At 46.4% G+C, this 16,540-nt stretch overlaps 1 protein-coding gene across 30 annotated transcripts in view; it reads right to left on the bottom strand.

Moving 5' to 3' along the window:
* The window catches only part of NRXN3 (neurexin 3), a 637,781-nt gene that overhangs the window by 10,256 nt on the left and 610,985 nt on the right, over window positions 1-16,540 (bottom strand). For 21 of the 30 annotated variants that reach the window (XR_015874809.1, XR_015874807.1, XM_088460848.1 and 18 more), the window contains one exon: window positions 13,762-13,852. Coding sequence is in view for 27 of the 30 variants with exons in the window: in XM_088460848.1 (XP_088316974.1) it covers window positions 13,762-13,852 (91 nt within the window). In the remaining 3 variants the exon portion in view is untranslated. The remainder of the gene's footprint in view (window positions 1-13,761; window positions 13,853-16,540) is intronic. The other 9 variants (XR_015874808.1, XM_088460858.1, XM_088460856.1 and 6 more) reach the window with 1 other exon arrangement.

Genomic DNA, 16,540 nt, shown 5'->3' on the forward strand with positions numbered 1-16,540 from the left:
TTTTATTTTGCCCATCATTGGTGGGTTATGGTCAGTGTGACCTGGCTTTATTTATTTCTTTTTTTTTAAATGTCTCTTTTGTGGCACTTTCCGAATCTCAGAGCAGCGTAATGCTCCAGGGTGATAATTTCGTATTTAAATATAACTTAAGCAACTCCATCCGCGACTGATGATTAGGTCTGTGAATGGTTTTTCAGTTGCACATGCAAAATAATTAATTTTATGGCATTCACAACTTGGGCTTTTCATGATGACCTCGCACAGCGGTCTGTTTGTGCATGACAAATAAACAGGAAAAACTAAAGAGATTGGTTTCAGTCCACAGTGAGTCAGTTGTTGGCTGCAGGATGTTGATGCATGCTGAAAGTTGCATTTAGGGAAAGTATAGACGATATAACGAATAAAATCCCAGCAAGGAAAGGGAGGTTAGGGAAGGGATGATGCAGCAGGGTAAGACAGAGGGAGAATGACTGAATGCAGCATTGACCATATCACTGCTAGGAAATGTACTATTCAGGACCTTATCTCTGCAATGTGTGCCCGTGTCACCAATTGTAAGAATTCTCCTGGACCTCCTGACACAGTGAATTGGTTCTCACGCTGGCAACATAATGGTCCAGGCTGCAGGACCACCGCTGAGCGCCTGATCTCCTTTGGTAATGAGCGGTGTTCCTGTAGCGTTTTCTACCCACCGCCTCTGTACTTACTTCTTGGATACGAAGCATAGGCTGGCAGCTCAGCTAGTGCCATGTAATCCTAATATCCTGTTACCGCTCCCAACAGCTCACCTATGATTTCTAATACCTTATGGCAACATCGGTCTTTAGGGGTCATTTATGAACCGAAAAATATGTGGAGGTTCTGGCAGTAAGTGCACAGCGGCTTCCAGCTCACTTCTGCTTTATTCCTATTACAATGGCGTTTATCTGCATATAAATGCACTCGCCCATATAAGAGTCTAGTTGGTGTAAAGTGACCCATTGATCATAACAGGCTGGCATCCGATCTCCACCACCTCTATAGACGAGGAAATACTGCTCTGCCGATATCCTCTACACTGCAACCTCCACCCTTTTGTAGCTCATTTAAATCCCTTGTTCAACAACATAAAATCTTGTTTTGGTTGCACCCTCTTGTAAAAACAATGTGAGGTGGGAGTTTATACCCCTGCAGTTGCCACCATTTTGGAATACTAAAGCTGGGGACACGGTAGGATGACGGATCGGCCGTCCTTTCTGACGTTTGCAAGTGCATACACACTTACCGTTCGTTGGCCAAGTTGTGATGCCCGTGACCGGCAGCAAGGCAGCCCGTACACACAGTACGATGTGCAGATATATTGGGCATCGGCTGTACTGCACAGCTGACATGATACTGTAGGTCTGTAAACAACGTCGTTCAGACGTATCGCTGCTTCAGACCCGTCGACGCACCTAATTGAACAGCCGATTATATATCGGCCAGTGTGTACCCAGCATAAGTCGTGCAATACTAGGTGCATAATATGGGGATCGGTATGAAACTGGGTCGAATCCCAGTGCTGGAAGACCAGCAGTGAAGATCCCGACAGGTAAGTATTTTCTATATTCACTAACCTACCCTCCCCCCCAACCCTAACCCTCCCTTAGGGGTGCCTAACCCTAACCTCCCCCCCAAGTGCCTAACCCCCCCCCCCTGTAAATGCCTAAACTTATCCCCCCCTTCCCCACAGCCTAAACCTAAGTCTCCCGGGGGGTGTCTAACCCCTCCCCCCCGGGGATGCCTAACCCTAAGTCCCCATCAGGAGGCCCTAACCTAATCCTTCCCTCCCCGCAGCTGTCCGTGCCCCCCGCCCGGCTTACCTTCGATCGGTATGCCGTACATCCGGCTCCCGGCGTAGGTAAAATGACAGGCGTCGGGATTTCGACGCCTGTCATTAGACACCTGCCGGGATTAGACAGTCGGGGCAGTCGGCATTTCGCCCGTCGGCTTCCTGACTGCATCCCATAATATGACCTTGTCTGTTGTACAGCAGCCGACCATACGACAATCATACAGCCTTCCTAGGTGGTACACATCAGATTTTATAAAATCAGTCATTTTGGAGCCAAGATTTAAAGCGGCAACATTTTTAAATCACTTAAATCTTGTGACAAAATCCACTTAATTAAATAAACCTCATTGTCAGTCCTGACAAACTGTGTGTGATGCACGTCTGTACAGCGTATGTGACCACACTTTCTGTGAAACTTGCTGAGGGGTTGGCAGGAGGTGGTTACGCTGGATTAGGAGATGGAATAGTAACACTATAAAAGGAGGCTTTAGGGTTTAAGATAATTTTCTATATGTGAAAGCATTTTTACACAATAAACTGAAATCTTCCATTCCTGGGAAATTCTACCAAGCAATGGATCAAATGCTGCATTCATTCACTGTACGGAGGGGGATCAGCCATGGACATAAGAGCGTCAGCCATTACTGTGGGCTAGAAAAAGACAGACCAAAAGATCTCCCTATTTCTATCCAACCTCGGGAATCATGAAAACATTCCTAATGAAGTGCAAGCTCCTTTGTCAGCAGGTGCCTGGTTGGTTAGAGATTCCACAGTGAGGGAATAACACATCAGCCATAACCCGAACACAACAATACGTATCCGAGACGCTCAGCCTGGTTCCTGGCTCCGCCAGGGGGGGTGTTCTAAGATTTCACATTGCAGAACACACATCACCCGAGGCAGCCTCATCCAGAGATGTCGCCTCAGGGCTCCCTAACGTCATCTGGGTCACTGGCTAATTTTACACCACTGGACTGCAGATTGTGAGGTGTTGAGATCTTCTCTTATTGAGTACAGTTAATTAACCATTTCAGTAGCAAGCACGGCCCAGTCCTCAAAACCGACACCTGAAAATGACGTCCCTCAGCAAACACAACATTGTCTGAAGTTTCCAAACTGCAGAACCAAAGAAACCGTGTTCTCATTTAACTTATATTAGAGGGCAATAACAGGATTTACAGTACCCACACGCTATGAACCCGGTTGTTCACATAATTGCCGAATCTCCATTTCTGTAGAAAATTGGGTCACTGTACAGATCCGGTCATCTGGGCTTTACGACAAATGACCAATGTGCAAAGTAAGGGCGGCAGGCGTGGGAGATGGATGCAGATTTATCTCTCTCCAAGGCTTGATACATCGCCCAGATAAGAGTTTAATCTGGGTTCATGAAATCGCTTAAACTGGTCACTTATCAAGCAGATGTAAAAAAATAAAAGCATAAATGCTAAATAAATCTGCCAGGGCCCTCCCCCTCCCCCCAAAAATTAGATAATGGTAAAATCTAACTTCAACTGCTTATGCAACGGAGAACCAGACCCACAGTGCGGAAATGCGGCTTTGTGCATAGATTGTGTGATCATTTTAGCGCACGCACTACATAGCACAATGAAACAGGCATCATTTTTTACGTAAATCTCTGGCTGTGTGTGCTAGGCAATAGGGTTTGTTGCCCATGTATAATAAATAGAACTGGGTTCTGTTTGTGGACGGAGAGGTTTTCGCCGATGCCCCATTTGCCACAAACGGGAAAATGTATTGCAGAATATCCAATTTAATTATTTTGTTGCTGTGACTTTGTATTTGTACATCTCCCTCTGTTTATGCCCTCTTACATGTGCCAAGCCATGAAGTCCAGAGCAATAGAGCACTATACAAATCTATTATTAAGGTTTACTTATATAGCACCACCATATTGACTCAAACTGGATGGATTGCGTTATTCTGCGCCATGAACAGCCGTGACTGCCTTTAGATAGCACCATCAGTCCCGAAGGCCGAATTCCTTGGCAATTGGGGCTGTGGGTGTAAAACAACTTGCATGAAACATGCTGCATTAACCAGTCTATACTGAGTTGTAATTGATTATTTGTGCTTATGTTTTTAATCGTAAAAGTGATGCAAAGTTTCAGAAGTGCCTTTAAACATTCATGAGTTAGGACTGACACATTTCACCTGCGGAGTCTGTAGCAACATAGAAACAACGTTTGCTATCTTATATATATAAAATGAATTGGTTTGGTTGTTTGTTGTTGTACGGTTATGAAATCGGACAACCCTGTACCGATTGGGATTAAATCAATGCGCGAGGTGGTCCAGTTGGATCCTGGCCAGGTTTTAGGGGGGTTAGGGTCCTGGTCAGACATCCTTTTGGTGTACGCTGGGCAGAACTTTGACACGGGGAAAATGTTCTGAGCCTTCCACTGGATGGATATGGACAAAAACTTCACAGAGTGGTAACATTGGATCCCAAAAACATACTAGTGGGTTGAGTTCCTGGTCGGACCACCCGTTGGTGTACGCTAGGCAGAACTTTGACCCGGGGAACCTGTTCTGGGCTTTCCACTGGATGGATTTGGATGAAATCTTCACAGAGGGTGGCAAGTGGTCTGGAATGACCTAATTGAGTAGCTGTGGTCCCATTGGACCTCACAGCATAGTGGGCCGGGCAGAACTTTTACCAATTGAGCCTGTTCTGAGCCTTCCACTGGATGGATTTGGACAACATCACATAATAAAACACAATAACTTGAAGCAACGGCAGGTACTTTAGCTACTTTCACATAAAGATAAACGTTCCCAGGCTGCACGACAAGCTTCTGATGGCTTCCAGGACACCTACGCACTTGAGCAACACTATTTAATTGTTGGCCGAATGCAGTTAGTATCAAAGAGAAGACTTTAGGTGACTAAAGGGAGTATACTGAAGTCTCTTAGAATACTTTCCTCAGGCTCTTTCATTTAAAATAAGAGTTTGGATTGATTAATTAACCTGATTCCTAATGAGTAGAATCTATAAGTGCTTTCATCTAGTTGACCCACTCAGGACACAGAGACACAGACTTCAGAAGGAAGAAAGGGACAGCAACAGTGGGTTTAGTAGACGGCTTGAAAAGCCTAATTAACTCGCAGGCACAGCCTGAAATCTGGGCCACGACAAATGAAAGCATCTGAACAGTTTGAAGTCGACGTGAACTTTCTTCAGGAGTAGATTCCCTCCCCCTCCCTTTCCTTCCTCTGAGTTTCATTAAAAAAAATAACATCTCAATTAGCAGAACAGTCTTGAAGCCACTGTACGAATATCTCTAGTCATTGTTAGCAGTGCCGGCACGGGAATCGCTTGCGCTTCCATTTAACACTTGGGGCTGCTTTAATCTTCAAACAGCTGCATGTTTAAGGCTGATGTGCTGCAGGCTTCAGATTCCGCACAGAGTGTTTTACAAGCTGCTAAAGGAAGACTGAAGTCATTTCTGAATGATAATCCCGTCTTCCTTACTAAATGAACGTGCTGAGATGGGGGCTACTTTGTGGTGACACAACACCTAGGACTTGTCTGTGGCGTATGGCAAGCCGGACAGATCTCTCACTATTGCCGGATGTCGCAGTGTTGGGGAGGGGGTCTACTTATGCTTTATACAATATGTTCATCTCTGTGTCCTTTAGGCTGTGTTACCTGTACCTGTTACTGTTCTATGCATAGTGCTCACACGTACATGGAAAAGCTTCAGATATAAAGGACGATTTGTTTTCCCCAACGTAAAGTAAACATATTAATCTATAATGGCACAGACAAAGCAAACACAGCCTCCAATATCCAGAACAGTCCAGTGTTTCTGCAGGGCGCCGTGCCCTGCCAGGATGTAGCCAGGAAGCCGACTGTTGCAATGCCAACGGCCGGCCTGCCGACTGTCAAATCCTGGCAAGGTACTAATGACAGGCACTAGAGGGGTAGGTTAGGGTTAGGCACCCCTATAGGAGGGTTAGGGGGGAGAATAGAGTTAGTTATACTTACCTTTTTAGTTGTTGGGATGTTTACCCCTGCCGGGCTTCCGCTGTCATTATTTTACATACTACACCCGCTCTGTGTATATTGCTGATTACAATCCTTACCGTGGGGTGTGTGGCTTAATCAGGGAGGCCGACAGACCTGAAACCTCTTGCCATCATTTTATTTTTATCTGTCACAATGCTATCACCTGAAACCAGGTGTCCTCAGCAGCTCCTGTGACCCTTTGGAAGGCCCTGTCTGAGAGGAGTTCCCCGTGGGTCGGGATCACACAGAGCTGTGGCGGGTCAGAGCTGAGCGCCGCCTGTCTGACTGCATCAGGGATCCCACCACCATAATATCCCCATCACACCGCTGCTTCCCTCTGTCTGCAGTAAGGATGAACGTTGGCAGCCATTGATGTTCCCGACTCAACAGAATTGATTTTTTTCCTTTCCATGCCGGGATTGGGACGGTTGCTACCATCGCATGATTGCTTCTGATGGCTCTTCCAATGTTAATTAAGTTAATTCAACTGTGGCAGTATACGCAGCACAGTTCTGCTACACATGCGCACCAAATAAACATCACTGGTTATGTTGCGATTGTGGCATCACCGCCGCTATTCAACGTCCATCTCTAGCCGGAAGGCTGCACTTTTCCTCTCTAGGGCCAGCGTCTTTCTCACTCTCTCTGCTGGAGCCCCTCACCCCAGCTACACACTATTGTCCAGTTACTTTGTGGGACATTGATATGGGGGGGTGGGTTGGGATGCGGCTGGTCAGAATCCCGACACCCATAGGAAGTAATGGTGAGTATTTTTCTAACCCACCCTCCCCAGTGCCTAAGCCTATCCTCTTCTCCTCCCCCCCCCAGTGCCTAAACCTAACCTCCCCTGCCCCCTAAACCGAATACCCCCTCCACGGTGCCTAAACCTAACCTCCCCTGCCCTGCACCCTAAACTGAATACCCCCTCCCCGATGCCTAAACCTAGCCTCCCATGACACCCTAATCCTAACGCTCCCTACCCATTGCCTAACCCTCCCCCTAATCCCTAACGCTCCGATACTTACCTTCGGGATGCTGGCAGTCGGGATACTGGTGCCGGGATCCTGACCGATCGGGGTGTTGGCGATGGTATTCATACATTCGGCTTGCCACATGCCGGGATTCCCGACTACATCCCGGGGGGGGGGAGGGGGTTCTGAGGGGCACTTAAGGTGGCATCTTGGATGGTCTGGCAAGTGGGGTAGACTGATAACTTGAGGGGGTGCCAAGGGGTATGTGAGGTGGGCTGATGGGCATTCAAGGTGAAAGTGGGTGTCTGTTTGATGGCATGTGTATGGTAGAATAGGAACAATTCAAATATTACATATAATAGTATGCCACACAGTGCCCATAAACATAATATGCCACACACCTTTAGCTCAAGTCCAAAATTTTGCCCTTCAAAATCCTCTTCGGAGATCAGTACCCTGGGCGAAAAAATCCCAGCGCGAACACTACATTTGTTATGTACGGAGACTTATAGCTGTAGTTTAGTGACTCTTTAATTTGCACATACTCAGGCAGATGTGGAGGGACTGTGGCCCGGATTCTAATTCAGAGGCTGTTGGGCCGTCCTTACGGTTTTTGCCAACACCACATCTGTGGCTCTGTTGCCGCTACAAAGTCCTTCCCCGGTGTACATCCATGCATCTGAATGTGCAAGGACTGAGATTCCCATTCGCTATAGATGCTGCATTACCATCTGGGGTGTCTGTAGACTCCCCATCGGACACAGTATCACAATGTGCACCACCCCTATGGTAGGTGTAGTTTACGAGTACGGTCTCCTATGTGAGCGGCTGTGTGTCTTTCTAGCTCTCCAGCCCCACTGTCACCATCCAGGAATGCCCCTTACATCTCTGCTACCATATCTCTGTGCAAACAAATTCGGGACACTTGCGCAGACTAAAGAGATCACTTCGCTGTGCCCAACTCAGAATCAGGCCTTGCGTGAGTGCCATGCTCATGCCGCCTGCACCCCACCTCTCTTGTTTTGCCTCCCTCCATTAGAACTCAATTTCTCACAATTTCTCCAGCCTCAAACGTTGACTCACTTCTCCCCAGTTACCTTCCGATGGTTTAACCCCCCCCCTCCCCATAGCACATAAGCCCTCACGTTACTCTCTAGCACTACCCTTGCTTCAGTTGCTCCTTGTATAGCATTCATAGAGCTCTTGATGTGTAAGATATCATTCAGGATCATTCTCCATTCTGGCCACATAAGTACAATGGATCACATTGGGCTGTGAGCAAGGTGACGGCATCCAATGCCGATAGCGATCCACCTCCAGCAGTATTTATGAGCAGACTCAATAACTCACTTTGTGCTCATTTTGGGCCAACAATACTGCAACACTGGGCCACTCTCTCATAGGATAACTGTGTCTAGACATAAGCAGATCACCACACTCCATTTCCCCAAAGTTTTAAATTCCATTTCAGCACAATAACCTATTTCAAGCGTTCTAATCATTTCCACCAGCTTGTCCGTCAAAAAGACCAAATCGCTTTCCACGCTTACTACATGAACCTTACAGAACAGTCTCCATGTGGGACAATGGTGGGGTTGTTGGAATCTTATGACATGATTTCCGATATACGTCGGTCAGCTTGAATAAGACTCGTTTTTGGTCTTTCATCATATTTAATATTTTGTGACTTAATTGACTTTTTTATATATATAAAACCAAACTCATTGGATCTGTGTAAAAGCTGGTGACCGGTTTCACGCAGTCGGTGACTAAGCAGAGTCGGTGGCTGATGCCTTTGGGTATATGGGAATGGGGCGCTGCACAAATATATTTTCTTGCCCTTTGAATAAATTCTGGCAGCGTTTGCATTAGTAGAATCCTACCAGATCAAAGCAGTACAGGCCACGTCTGTGCCCAGTATTACAGCATCACCCAGTGATGCCGCCAGTGCTTATTGTCAGTACAATGTAACGTGGCACTGTCCTCATCCATAGTACATGACCAGATGCCGCGCTTGTCCCAGGGGTGCCTGGCAAAGCAAATGATAAACAGGGAATCTGAAATGGTTCAGTAACATTCCACCAAGCTCCATGGTTTTCATTTCCAGCTGCTTTATTTGGTGTTTGTATTGTCCTGAATCTGAAGCCACGTGGCTCTCGCTGAACATTGTCAGGCAAAATAATAGACATCGTTCTTGGCAATTCCAGTTACATGCACAATAAATATCCATCAATTTCCCTGGTTCTTCCTCCGGTGTTAGGGTCTCTGGACCTTGCATCTGAGCATTGGCCTGGTGAGAGAACGGCCCGTAACCTGATCACTGGGCTGTGGAGGGAACGGCCTGTATCCCAAGCATTGGTAGAGATGAGGGAAAGGCCTGTATTCCAGGCATTGGCCGGGTGAGGGAACAGCCCACGTCCCGAGCATTGGCCATGTGAGGAAAAGGCTGTATTCTGGGCATTGGCTGGGTGAGGGAACAGCCCACATCCCGAGCATTGGCCGGGTGAGGAAAAGGCTGTATTCTGGGCATTGGCCGGGTGAGGGAACAGCCCACATCCCAAGCATTGGCCGGGTGAGGAAAAGGCCTGTATTCTGGGCATTGGTTGGGTGAGGGAAAGGTCGTATCCCATGCAGTAACTCTTCCACGATTAGACCAGAAGATAATATTTTGTTTGTCTTTGGTAATGAAGTAACTTGGTTGTAACTTCATTAGTTGTGTGTGTATGTGTCAGTCCTGAAATTAATAACATAAGAATAAGTATAGTTGCACCACAAACTCTGTGTATCTACTCAGTAGTGTTCATTCTAGTACCATGCACATCACAGCCTATGCAGTTGCTCTTTCCTGTCGCTCTCTGGTGCTCCTGGCACACTCTGGTCTGTACCTCAACAGTTTGTTGCCTCAGCTGAGTGTGCTAGAAGCACCAGAGCAGAGAGCAACACCCCTAGCAGGAAAGAGAAACTGCACGGGCTGTGACAGGTGCAGGGTGCTAGAATGAACACTATACTGTAAATATGTTAAGATGCTTTATAAAGGTAACGAGTGAATAATTCATACTCATCTGCCCATTTGGTAGATTTATTATCCAAGAAAGACCCACAAAGCATGTTCTACACCAAAAGCAGCCTATGGAGAAGGGAGATTCTGTGGTTCTGCAGCTGGAAGTGTTCAGACTGTGCCACCACGGCTCCTGTATGGTTCCGGAGGCAGGATGCTGCCTTCCGAGATATAACAGCCCCCAGACAGAACAATATCTGCATAAAATCAGCACCTTACCATCCCAGAAAACCACGCACCCTGATATGTAATGCGATGCTGGGCTGCCCAGCAGAGACTTCAGTGTGTAACCAACCCTGCCACGACAGCAGCTCAGTGTTCCCGGCCTTGTGGAATCTCGCGAGAATGGAGAGAGGAGACCAGACACATGGAACAGGGCTCAAAAGGAGGGTGCACACTGTTATACGCCTCTGATGAAGCTCACACCATGGGACAGGACACAACAACACACAAGCACATGCAGCGATGATGTGGGAGGGAACTAGTAGCACGTAATGTTCATCTTGTGCATCAGGCACCACTGGCAGCATGAGAGTTACTGCTGGCCTACAGCCGGGCAGTGAGTGACATGCCACATACTCAACTGCTCACTGGCCAAATACATAATACAATGTACAACTCTTTTGTGGCAATAAAATTCTTTGTGATGCCATCTGGGTTGTGTATAGTGAGGGGGCAGCTGTAAGGTGGGTACAGCACTCCAGTGGACTAGAGCACAGGTTCTCAAACTCTGGGGGTCATTCAGACCCGCTCGTGAGCGTCAGTACGCTCGCAAGCGGGTCGATGTTCCCCACTGCGCATGCGCACGACGGAGGGAGCTCCGTCGTGCGCATGCGCGAGACCCGGTGAGCGACGGGCTTTCCATCGCTCCGGGTCTCGCACCAAAGGGGGCGTGCTGTCTATGTTGATTGACAGCACGCCCCCTTTGGTGGGCGTGCCTGCCAGACGGAGGCGTTCCCATGGGAACGCCTACCGTCTGAAGCCGGCCCCACTGACATCACTAGTGATGTCAGTGGGAGTGATTTTGGCTCTGATAGAGCCAAAATCACTCCAGGGCTTGTGGCAGGGAGACCCTACCGCAGGGTCTCCGTCGCAAGTCTGATGGTCGCGATGGTCAAGACTATCTTTTTGCCGCTCACATATGCTGTGGGTGGTCACCCACAGCTATACGAGCGGCCAGGAGGCCGCTCCATTTTCAAGGAGGAGGGCCCTGATTCAGAGCGAGCGCTCTGGTCAGAGCGTTCAGCTCTGAATCAGGCCCTCTGTCCTCAGGACCCCAAACAGTGCATGTTTTCCAGGTCTATTCATAGAATCACAAGTGAAATAATTACCTCCACCTGTGGAACTTTTAAAATGTATCATTGAGTAATAAATAACCTGTGTACCTGCTGGGTGGTCTGGAAAACGTGAACTGTGTGGGGTCCCGAGGACAGACTTTGAGAACCACTGGACAAGAGAATGTGATTCCTTCTTGGGTCCAACACTAGGGGTCGCCGTACTGGTACATTGCTGCTGGAGAGCAGGGGCACAGTCTGATCCGTGGCAGACTCTCATCAATCAGCTCATTAGATCTGAATGACCCTTCTCAGCATGGATATACAAGGGAAGGGCAAGCTGCACAATCTCTATGCTGCATGACTACCAGCGCTCCTGGGACTTACTGTTTGCTTGGAAACTACTTTTTTTGTTTATGATTGTAGTGCAATATATGAGAGGTATGTAGGCGTTAAGCTGGGTACACACTGGCAGATATACTGGGCGATCTATTGATCGGCCAATATATCATGTGCGGGTCGGTCAGTGTGCACCAGCAATATGTCTGTGAACGACGTCAATCAGACATATCGCGTTGGCTGTGCTGCATAGTCAATGCCCAATATACCTGCAGATATATTGGGGCATCGTGCTGTGTGTACGGGCGGTCAGCTGACCGCCCGTACACTTGCAGCGGCCGGGAGGGGGCACGACACGCCCCCCTCCAACACACAGAACAGTGTGTATGAACCACCATCAGCTGCAGATCTATCTGTTTAGTGTGTACACTGATGGTGCATACATACAGTCAGATTTCCCTGGTCAATTTGAACAATATCGATATATTGTTCAAATCGACCAGTTTCTGGCCCCCTTCAAACGACGGTCTATGCGCAGGCACGGATGGTCGATATCGACCATCGCCTGTGCATGCAGGCCAACCGGTTGATATCGACCAGGTTAGCCTGCGTGGGCACCTGTAGCGATATCATCTGGGTATATATATATATATTTCTAACTTAAAGTACATTTCTGTGATGGAGAGACACAATTCTGTTGCCATATCTCAGAATAAATACTGTATTTTGTGTATGGATGAATGAAAAGCGAAATGAGCAAAGATTTCATAGAAAACAAACTATAGATATGAACAAATTCACATGTTACACCCACAGACATGGTTTAAAAAAAAAAATAAGTAAATTGGAAAAGAAATTAAAAAATCACCAAAAGTCATGCGGTGCAATATGACGTGGATCAGCGGAACGTGTAATATAAATATATACAGTACAGGGCATGTATGTATTTATAACACTACAGGTAAATAGTTACCTGTACAATACGCTTAGACCGTGTGTGGTATGGGCAAGGAGTGACAGACACAGACAGGGCAGCGCTGGCTCGCAGCATGCGTTGTACACCAAGCAGGACCGGCTTCATGTATAGTCACACGCTCGCTGCCGGCCCCTCTGGACGCAGAGGACTTGCTCTAATTTCTGGGGAGTTTTAGAAGCTGGAAGACAACTAAATTTTCTCAATTTAAATGTTATCGTGCGTTTAGCAGAGGGTGTGACCCAATCTGTAAGCCGTGAGGTTACTTAAAGGTTAAACTCCCAAGAAATTATGAAAATTAAGACTATATATAAATAAGACAAAAACAATTATTAATTAAAAAAAAATTCTTATTCTCAAATGTAAGAATCTGTCTGATAACGGTGAGGAATGTGAGAGCCCCCGCCAGTATAATTCATCCTCCATTCTGAGCCACCCGGGGATGATAAATCCTGGACGGCATTGGCATCTGTGGGCACGGCGTCAGGGGGATATTGAGCTCAATACAAGCATCTACTTTGCTTTGTTGTGTAGAACTATAATCCTCGACCTTCTCCTAAATTTCAGGCCATACTTGGTGCATGAGGAACCCCCTGCTCATTAGTGCAAGTCGTTACTGATCAGGGGTAATCACTAGAACATCCTAACACAGGACAATCTGTCAGCGTATCTGTAATTCTGTTACTCAGCACCTCTCCTCCGCTGGGTCTCCTTGTGGTTCTGGGAATCTCACAGGACAGAGGTAAGACAGGCAGAGGGCCCAGCAACACTTAGTGAGCTGCAAAGCTTCCTAGTAATCACTACCGCAATCTGGGCATTTAAATAGACTTCAGGGTTGTTTAGCTTTTTTAGTAAGAAGAAAAAAAATGCTCAAACCCTCTTTTCACACACATTACATCCAGGAGAGATGATCAGCCAGTGTCTGTGGTGTCTGTACAGATACTAGGACACAGACAGATCTATATGGCAGAACCCCTCCAAACATCCGCTAACAAGAGGCAGAAACACACTAGTAAAAGGACAAAATGAATTAATACCTATACAGTTTCTGCACCTGTAGATGCTGGTCACACTATGCCATGTAGAGGAGATACAGAGGACATCATTCTGAGTCCCGTCCCTCCGTCCCTCCCCATGGGACAGGGTCCAGTAATGGAGAGAATACAGATTAATACTGACACGTACCTAGCTAGATATTATTTCCCTACCCATGTTCAGGGCTGCTGGATAACGTAGCCCGTATATGGCAGGCATGCATGTACTAGGCTTATGAGAATTAGCAAGCAGAAAGTACACTGACCTGACGTACCTGTGCCAGTTTCACATTCTGCTGCGTCTTCATCGTCACTGCTGATAGAACATTCTGCTGATGATACAATATCATCCGTGGGCTGTGGGGGAGAAGAGACAGAAGGGTTAACTGAATGGATAAGGCACAGGCTCTACTCCCAGACCTTACACAGGACCAGCAGCAGAGCATGGCAGGAAAAGGTGGTCAGCTGGGTAAGGACCGGAACAGGAGCTGCTCTCACGTTATATAATAGATATATAACTGACATAATATACATCACAGCAATATCTGGCCCTTTCACCTAAGTACAGTTGTTTGGGGAAGGCCAGGGAGGAATTCACATTAGTACAGACATAGGGCGATATTCAATGAGTTTCGCCTCCGCAAAAAAGTTCCGCCTACCCGACTTTTCGCCTACATCGCGTGTTTTGGACGCGAGAACTTATCATGCGCGTCCCTGCTTATCGCCCTATTCAATTACTAACCAGGCGAAAATGGCAAGTGGCGAATATAAAACAGGCGAAAAGGACTGTCATAATAGGGGAAATCAGTCTGAACCCCCCAAAAGATGCACTAACATTGGGGATCAATGTAGAAGTGCTCCAATAGCCCTAATTAAACTATTTGGGGTACTGAAGTTGTCTAAAATCCTTGTTATTAGCTGTGTCATTGTAAAAGTGGTGAAGAATAGCATTAAGCAGTATTTAATGGTGAAAATAAGTAGTCCTGTCGAATTTGGGGTACCTGAAAATGGGTGCTAGCATATTTTAAATTCTCTAAAGTGAAGTTTAAAAAAAAAAAAGGTGAAAAACGCACCTGCAATCCCAAAAACAACACCTGCCCCATCCTTGCAGACCCCTAACAACACTATTTTGCTAGTGTTTATGCTTGTCCCCCCACTTTTTACTTTTTTGCCCCCAAAATGAAAGTACTTTTTTGGGGTGTTCCCTTGGACTTTGACAGTTGTCCTTTGGGGGGCTGTTTCAAGGGTTCTGAGTGGTTTCCCCACGTTTGCACCCTAAAATAAAAATGTTGCACTGCTTTCCTTCTGCTATTCTTAGGTGAAGCTTTTTCGCCTATTACAATGCATTGACTTTCCACATAGGCGAAAACCCACTGGAATTGAATTTGGAGATAAGTTCCGACCACGGGAAAAGCCCCGATCCGCGATACTTTTCCGTGGGAAAACGGCTTTCCGCTTCTAATTGAATACGGCCCATAGAGCTATTGCTGTCATCTTCTAAGTCAGTGGTCCTCAGCTCCAGCCCTCAAGTATCCCCAGCAGGTCATGTTTTCTCTAATCTTGACAGTTGAGTTGATCTATTTTATTGGGTCAGTCATTCCACCAGAGATAAAAATCCTGAAAACATGACCTGTTGGGGTTACTTGAGGACTGCATTGGAGAACCACTGCCCTAAATGCAAGTTTCAAACATGGAAAAGAGAATAAGGAGTTCCTTGGTATTATTGAAGAGTCTCATGTATGCAAGCTATGGGTTCACCAGTGTGTAATTATATATATATATATATATTTATTATCAGGTTAGAATAGCTGTCACGGAGGCAGGGTAGATTACCAACGTTTCGATGCACCAGTTTATTGCATCGTTATCAGGGCATAAACCATGTCAGTCAGTAGGTGCCAGGCGTGCAGCGCCCACAAATGACTTCCACACCCTGCGTCCGTTGCTACGGCTACCAAGACACACAAACAATGATGACAGATCTAGAAAACCAGGACATGTAAAACATAATGTAGAATATCTGACCAAATGTCTATAAACGTCACTGTGAACTTTACATAAATATACAGAAAGAAGGATACAATTTTAACACCGTAAAAATAGAATAAATATAGCATATGGTGTCATACCATTCTGTCAGAATGAATACTCACAAAGTAATTGTCATATCTACTTACCACATCAATAGTATCAATCCTCCACATGCTTACCCATTGTCATTTCCTTACTATGCAGACACAGTACATTATAGAATAAACCATTACTATATAAAAAATAGACATAAGGTTTCGCAAACATTATAGACGGCTAAACCAAACATAATTCACTACATACCGAGTCACAAAAAGCAATGTAAGCCTAACCCATCACTGAGCCCCATGGGCACAAGAGTTCCCAATTTGTGTATCAATCCGGACCCACACTGCAAAAGTTTCTTCTGTGTATTACCACCTCTGATAGATGGTGATATATGGTCAGTGATCGTATACCTAAGCACTGCAAGGCTGTGGCCCGCTTGGGCAAAATGACGTGCCACAGGTTGATCCCTATGACCTGACCGGATGGCTGCCCTAACTGCGGAGCGGTGTAAAGCCATCCATTCACGTAGGTTCTTTCGGTCTTCCCAACGTAATAGTCACATGGGCACTTAATTATATGTCTATTTCTCATATGAGGAAACCTACGGAGGGCACCAGGGACTATAAACATACTAATGGGAGTGCCACCCATAAGGATATTTTATATGGGAGACCTTGGGACCCGCCCTGCACCTCACGTACACTTCCCATATGCCAGACTCCAGGGTTCATAATATTTACAAATTCTCTTAATGTGGCCTCATGAGAGTCGCCCCGAGTGGACCTCAGGTTTAAGAGTCACACAGGAATCGTATTGTGCCATTTGCTTTGTGTTTCTTAGTGCTCTCACAGATTACTAAGTACATGGCAGCTTATGCCGCTTGCTTGGCACTAGCTACCCATGTAGTCTATTTAAATGAATGAAGCACCGCTAAATGGAAAGTGAAGCGTACGGTGCACATTGTTC

This window comes from Taudactylus pleione, unplaced genomic scaffold, assembly GCF_031769625.1.
Source record: "Taudactylus pleione unplaced genomic scaffold, aTauple2 ptg000987l, whole genome shotgun sequence".
Lineage (NCBI taxonomy): Eukaryota > Metazoa > Chordata > Amphibia > Anura > Myobatrachidae > Taudactylus > Taudactylus pleione.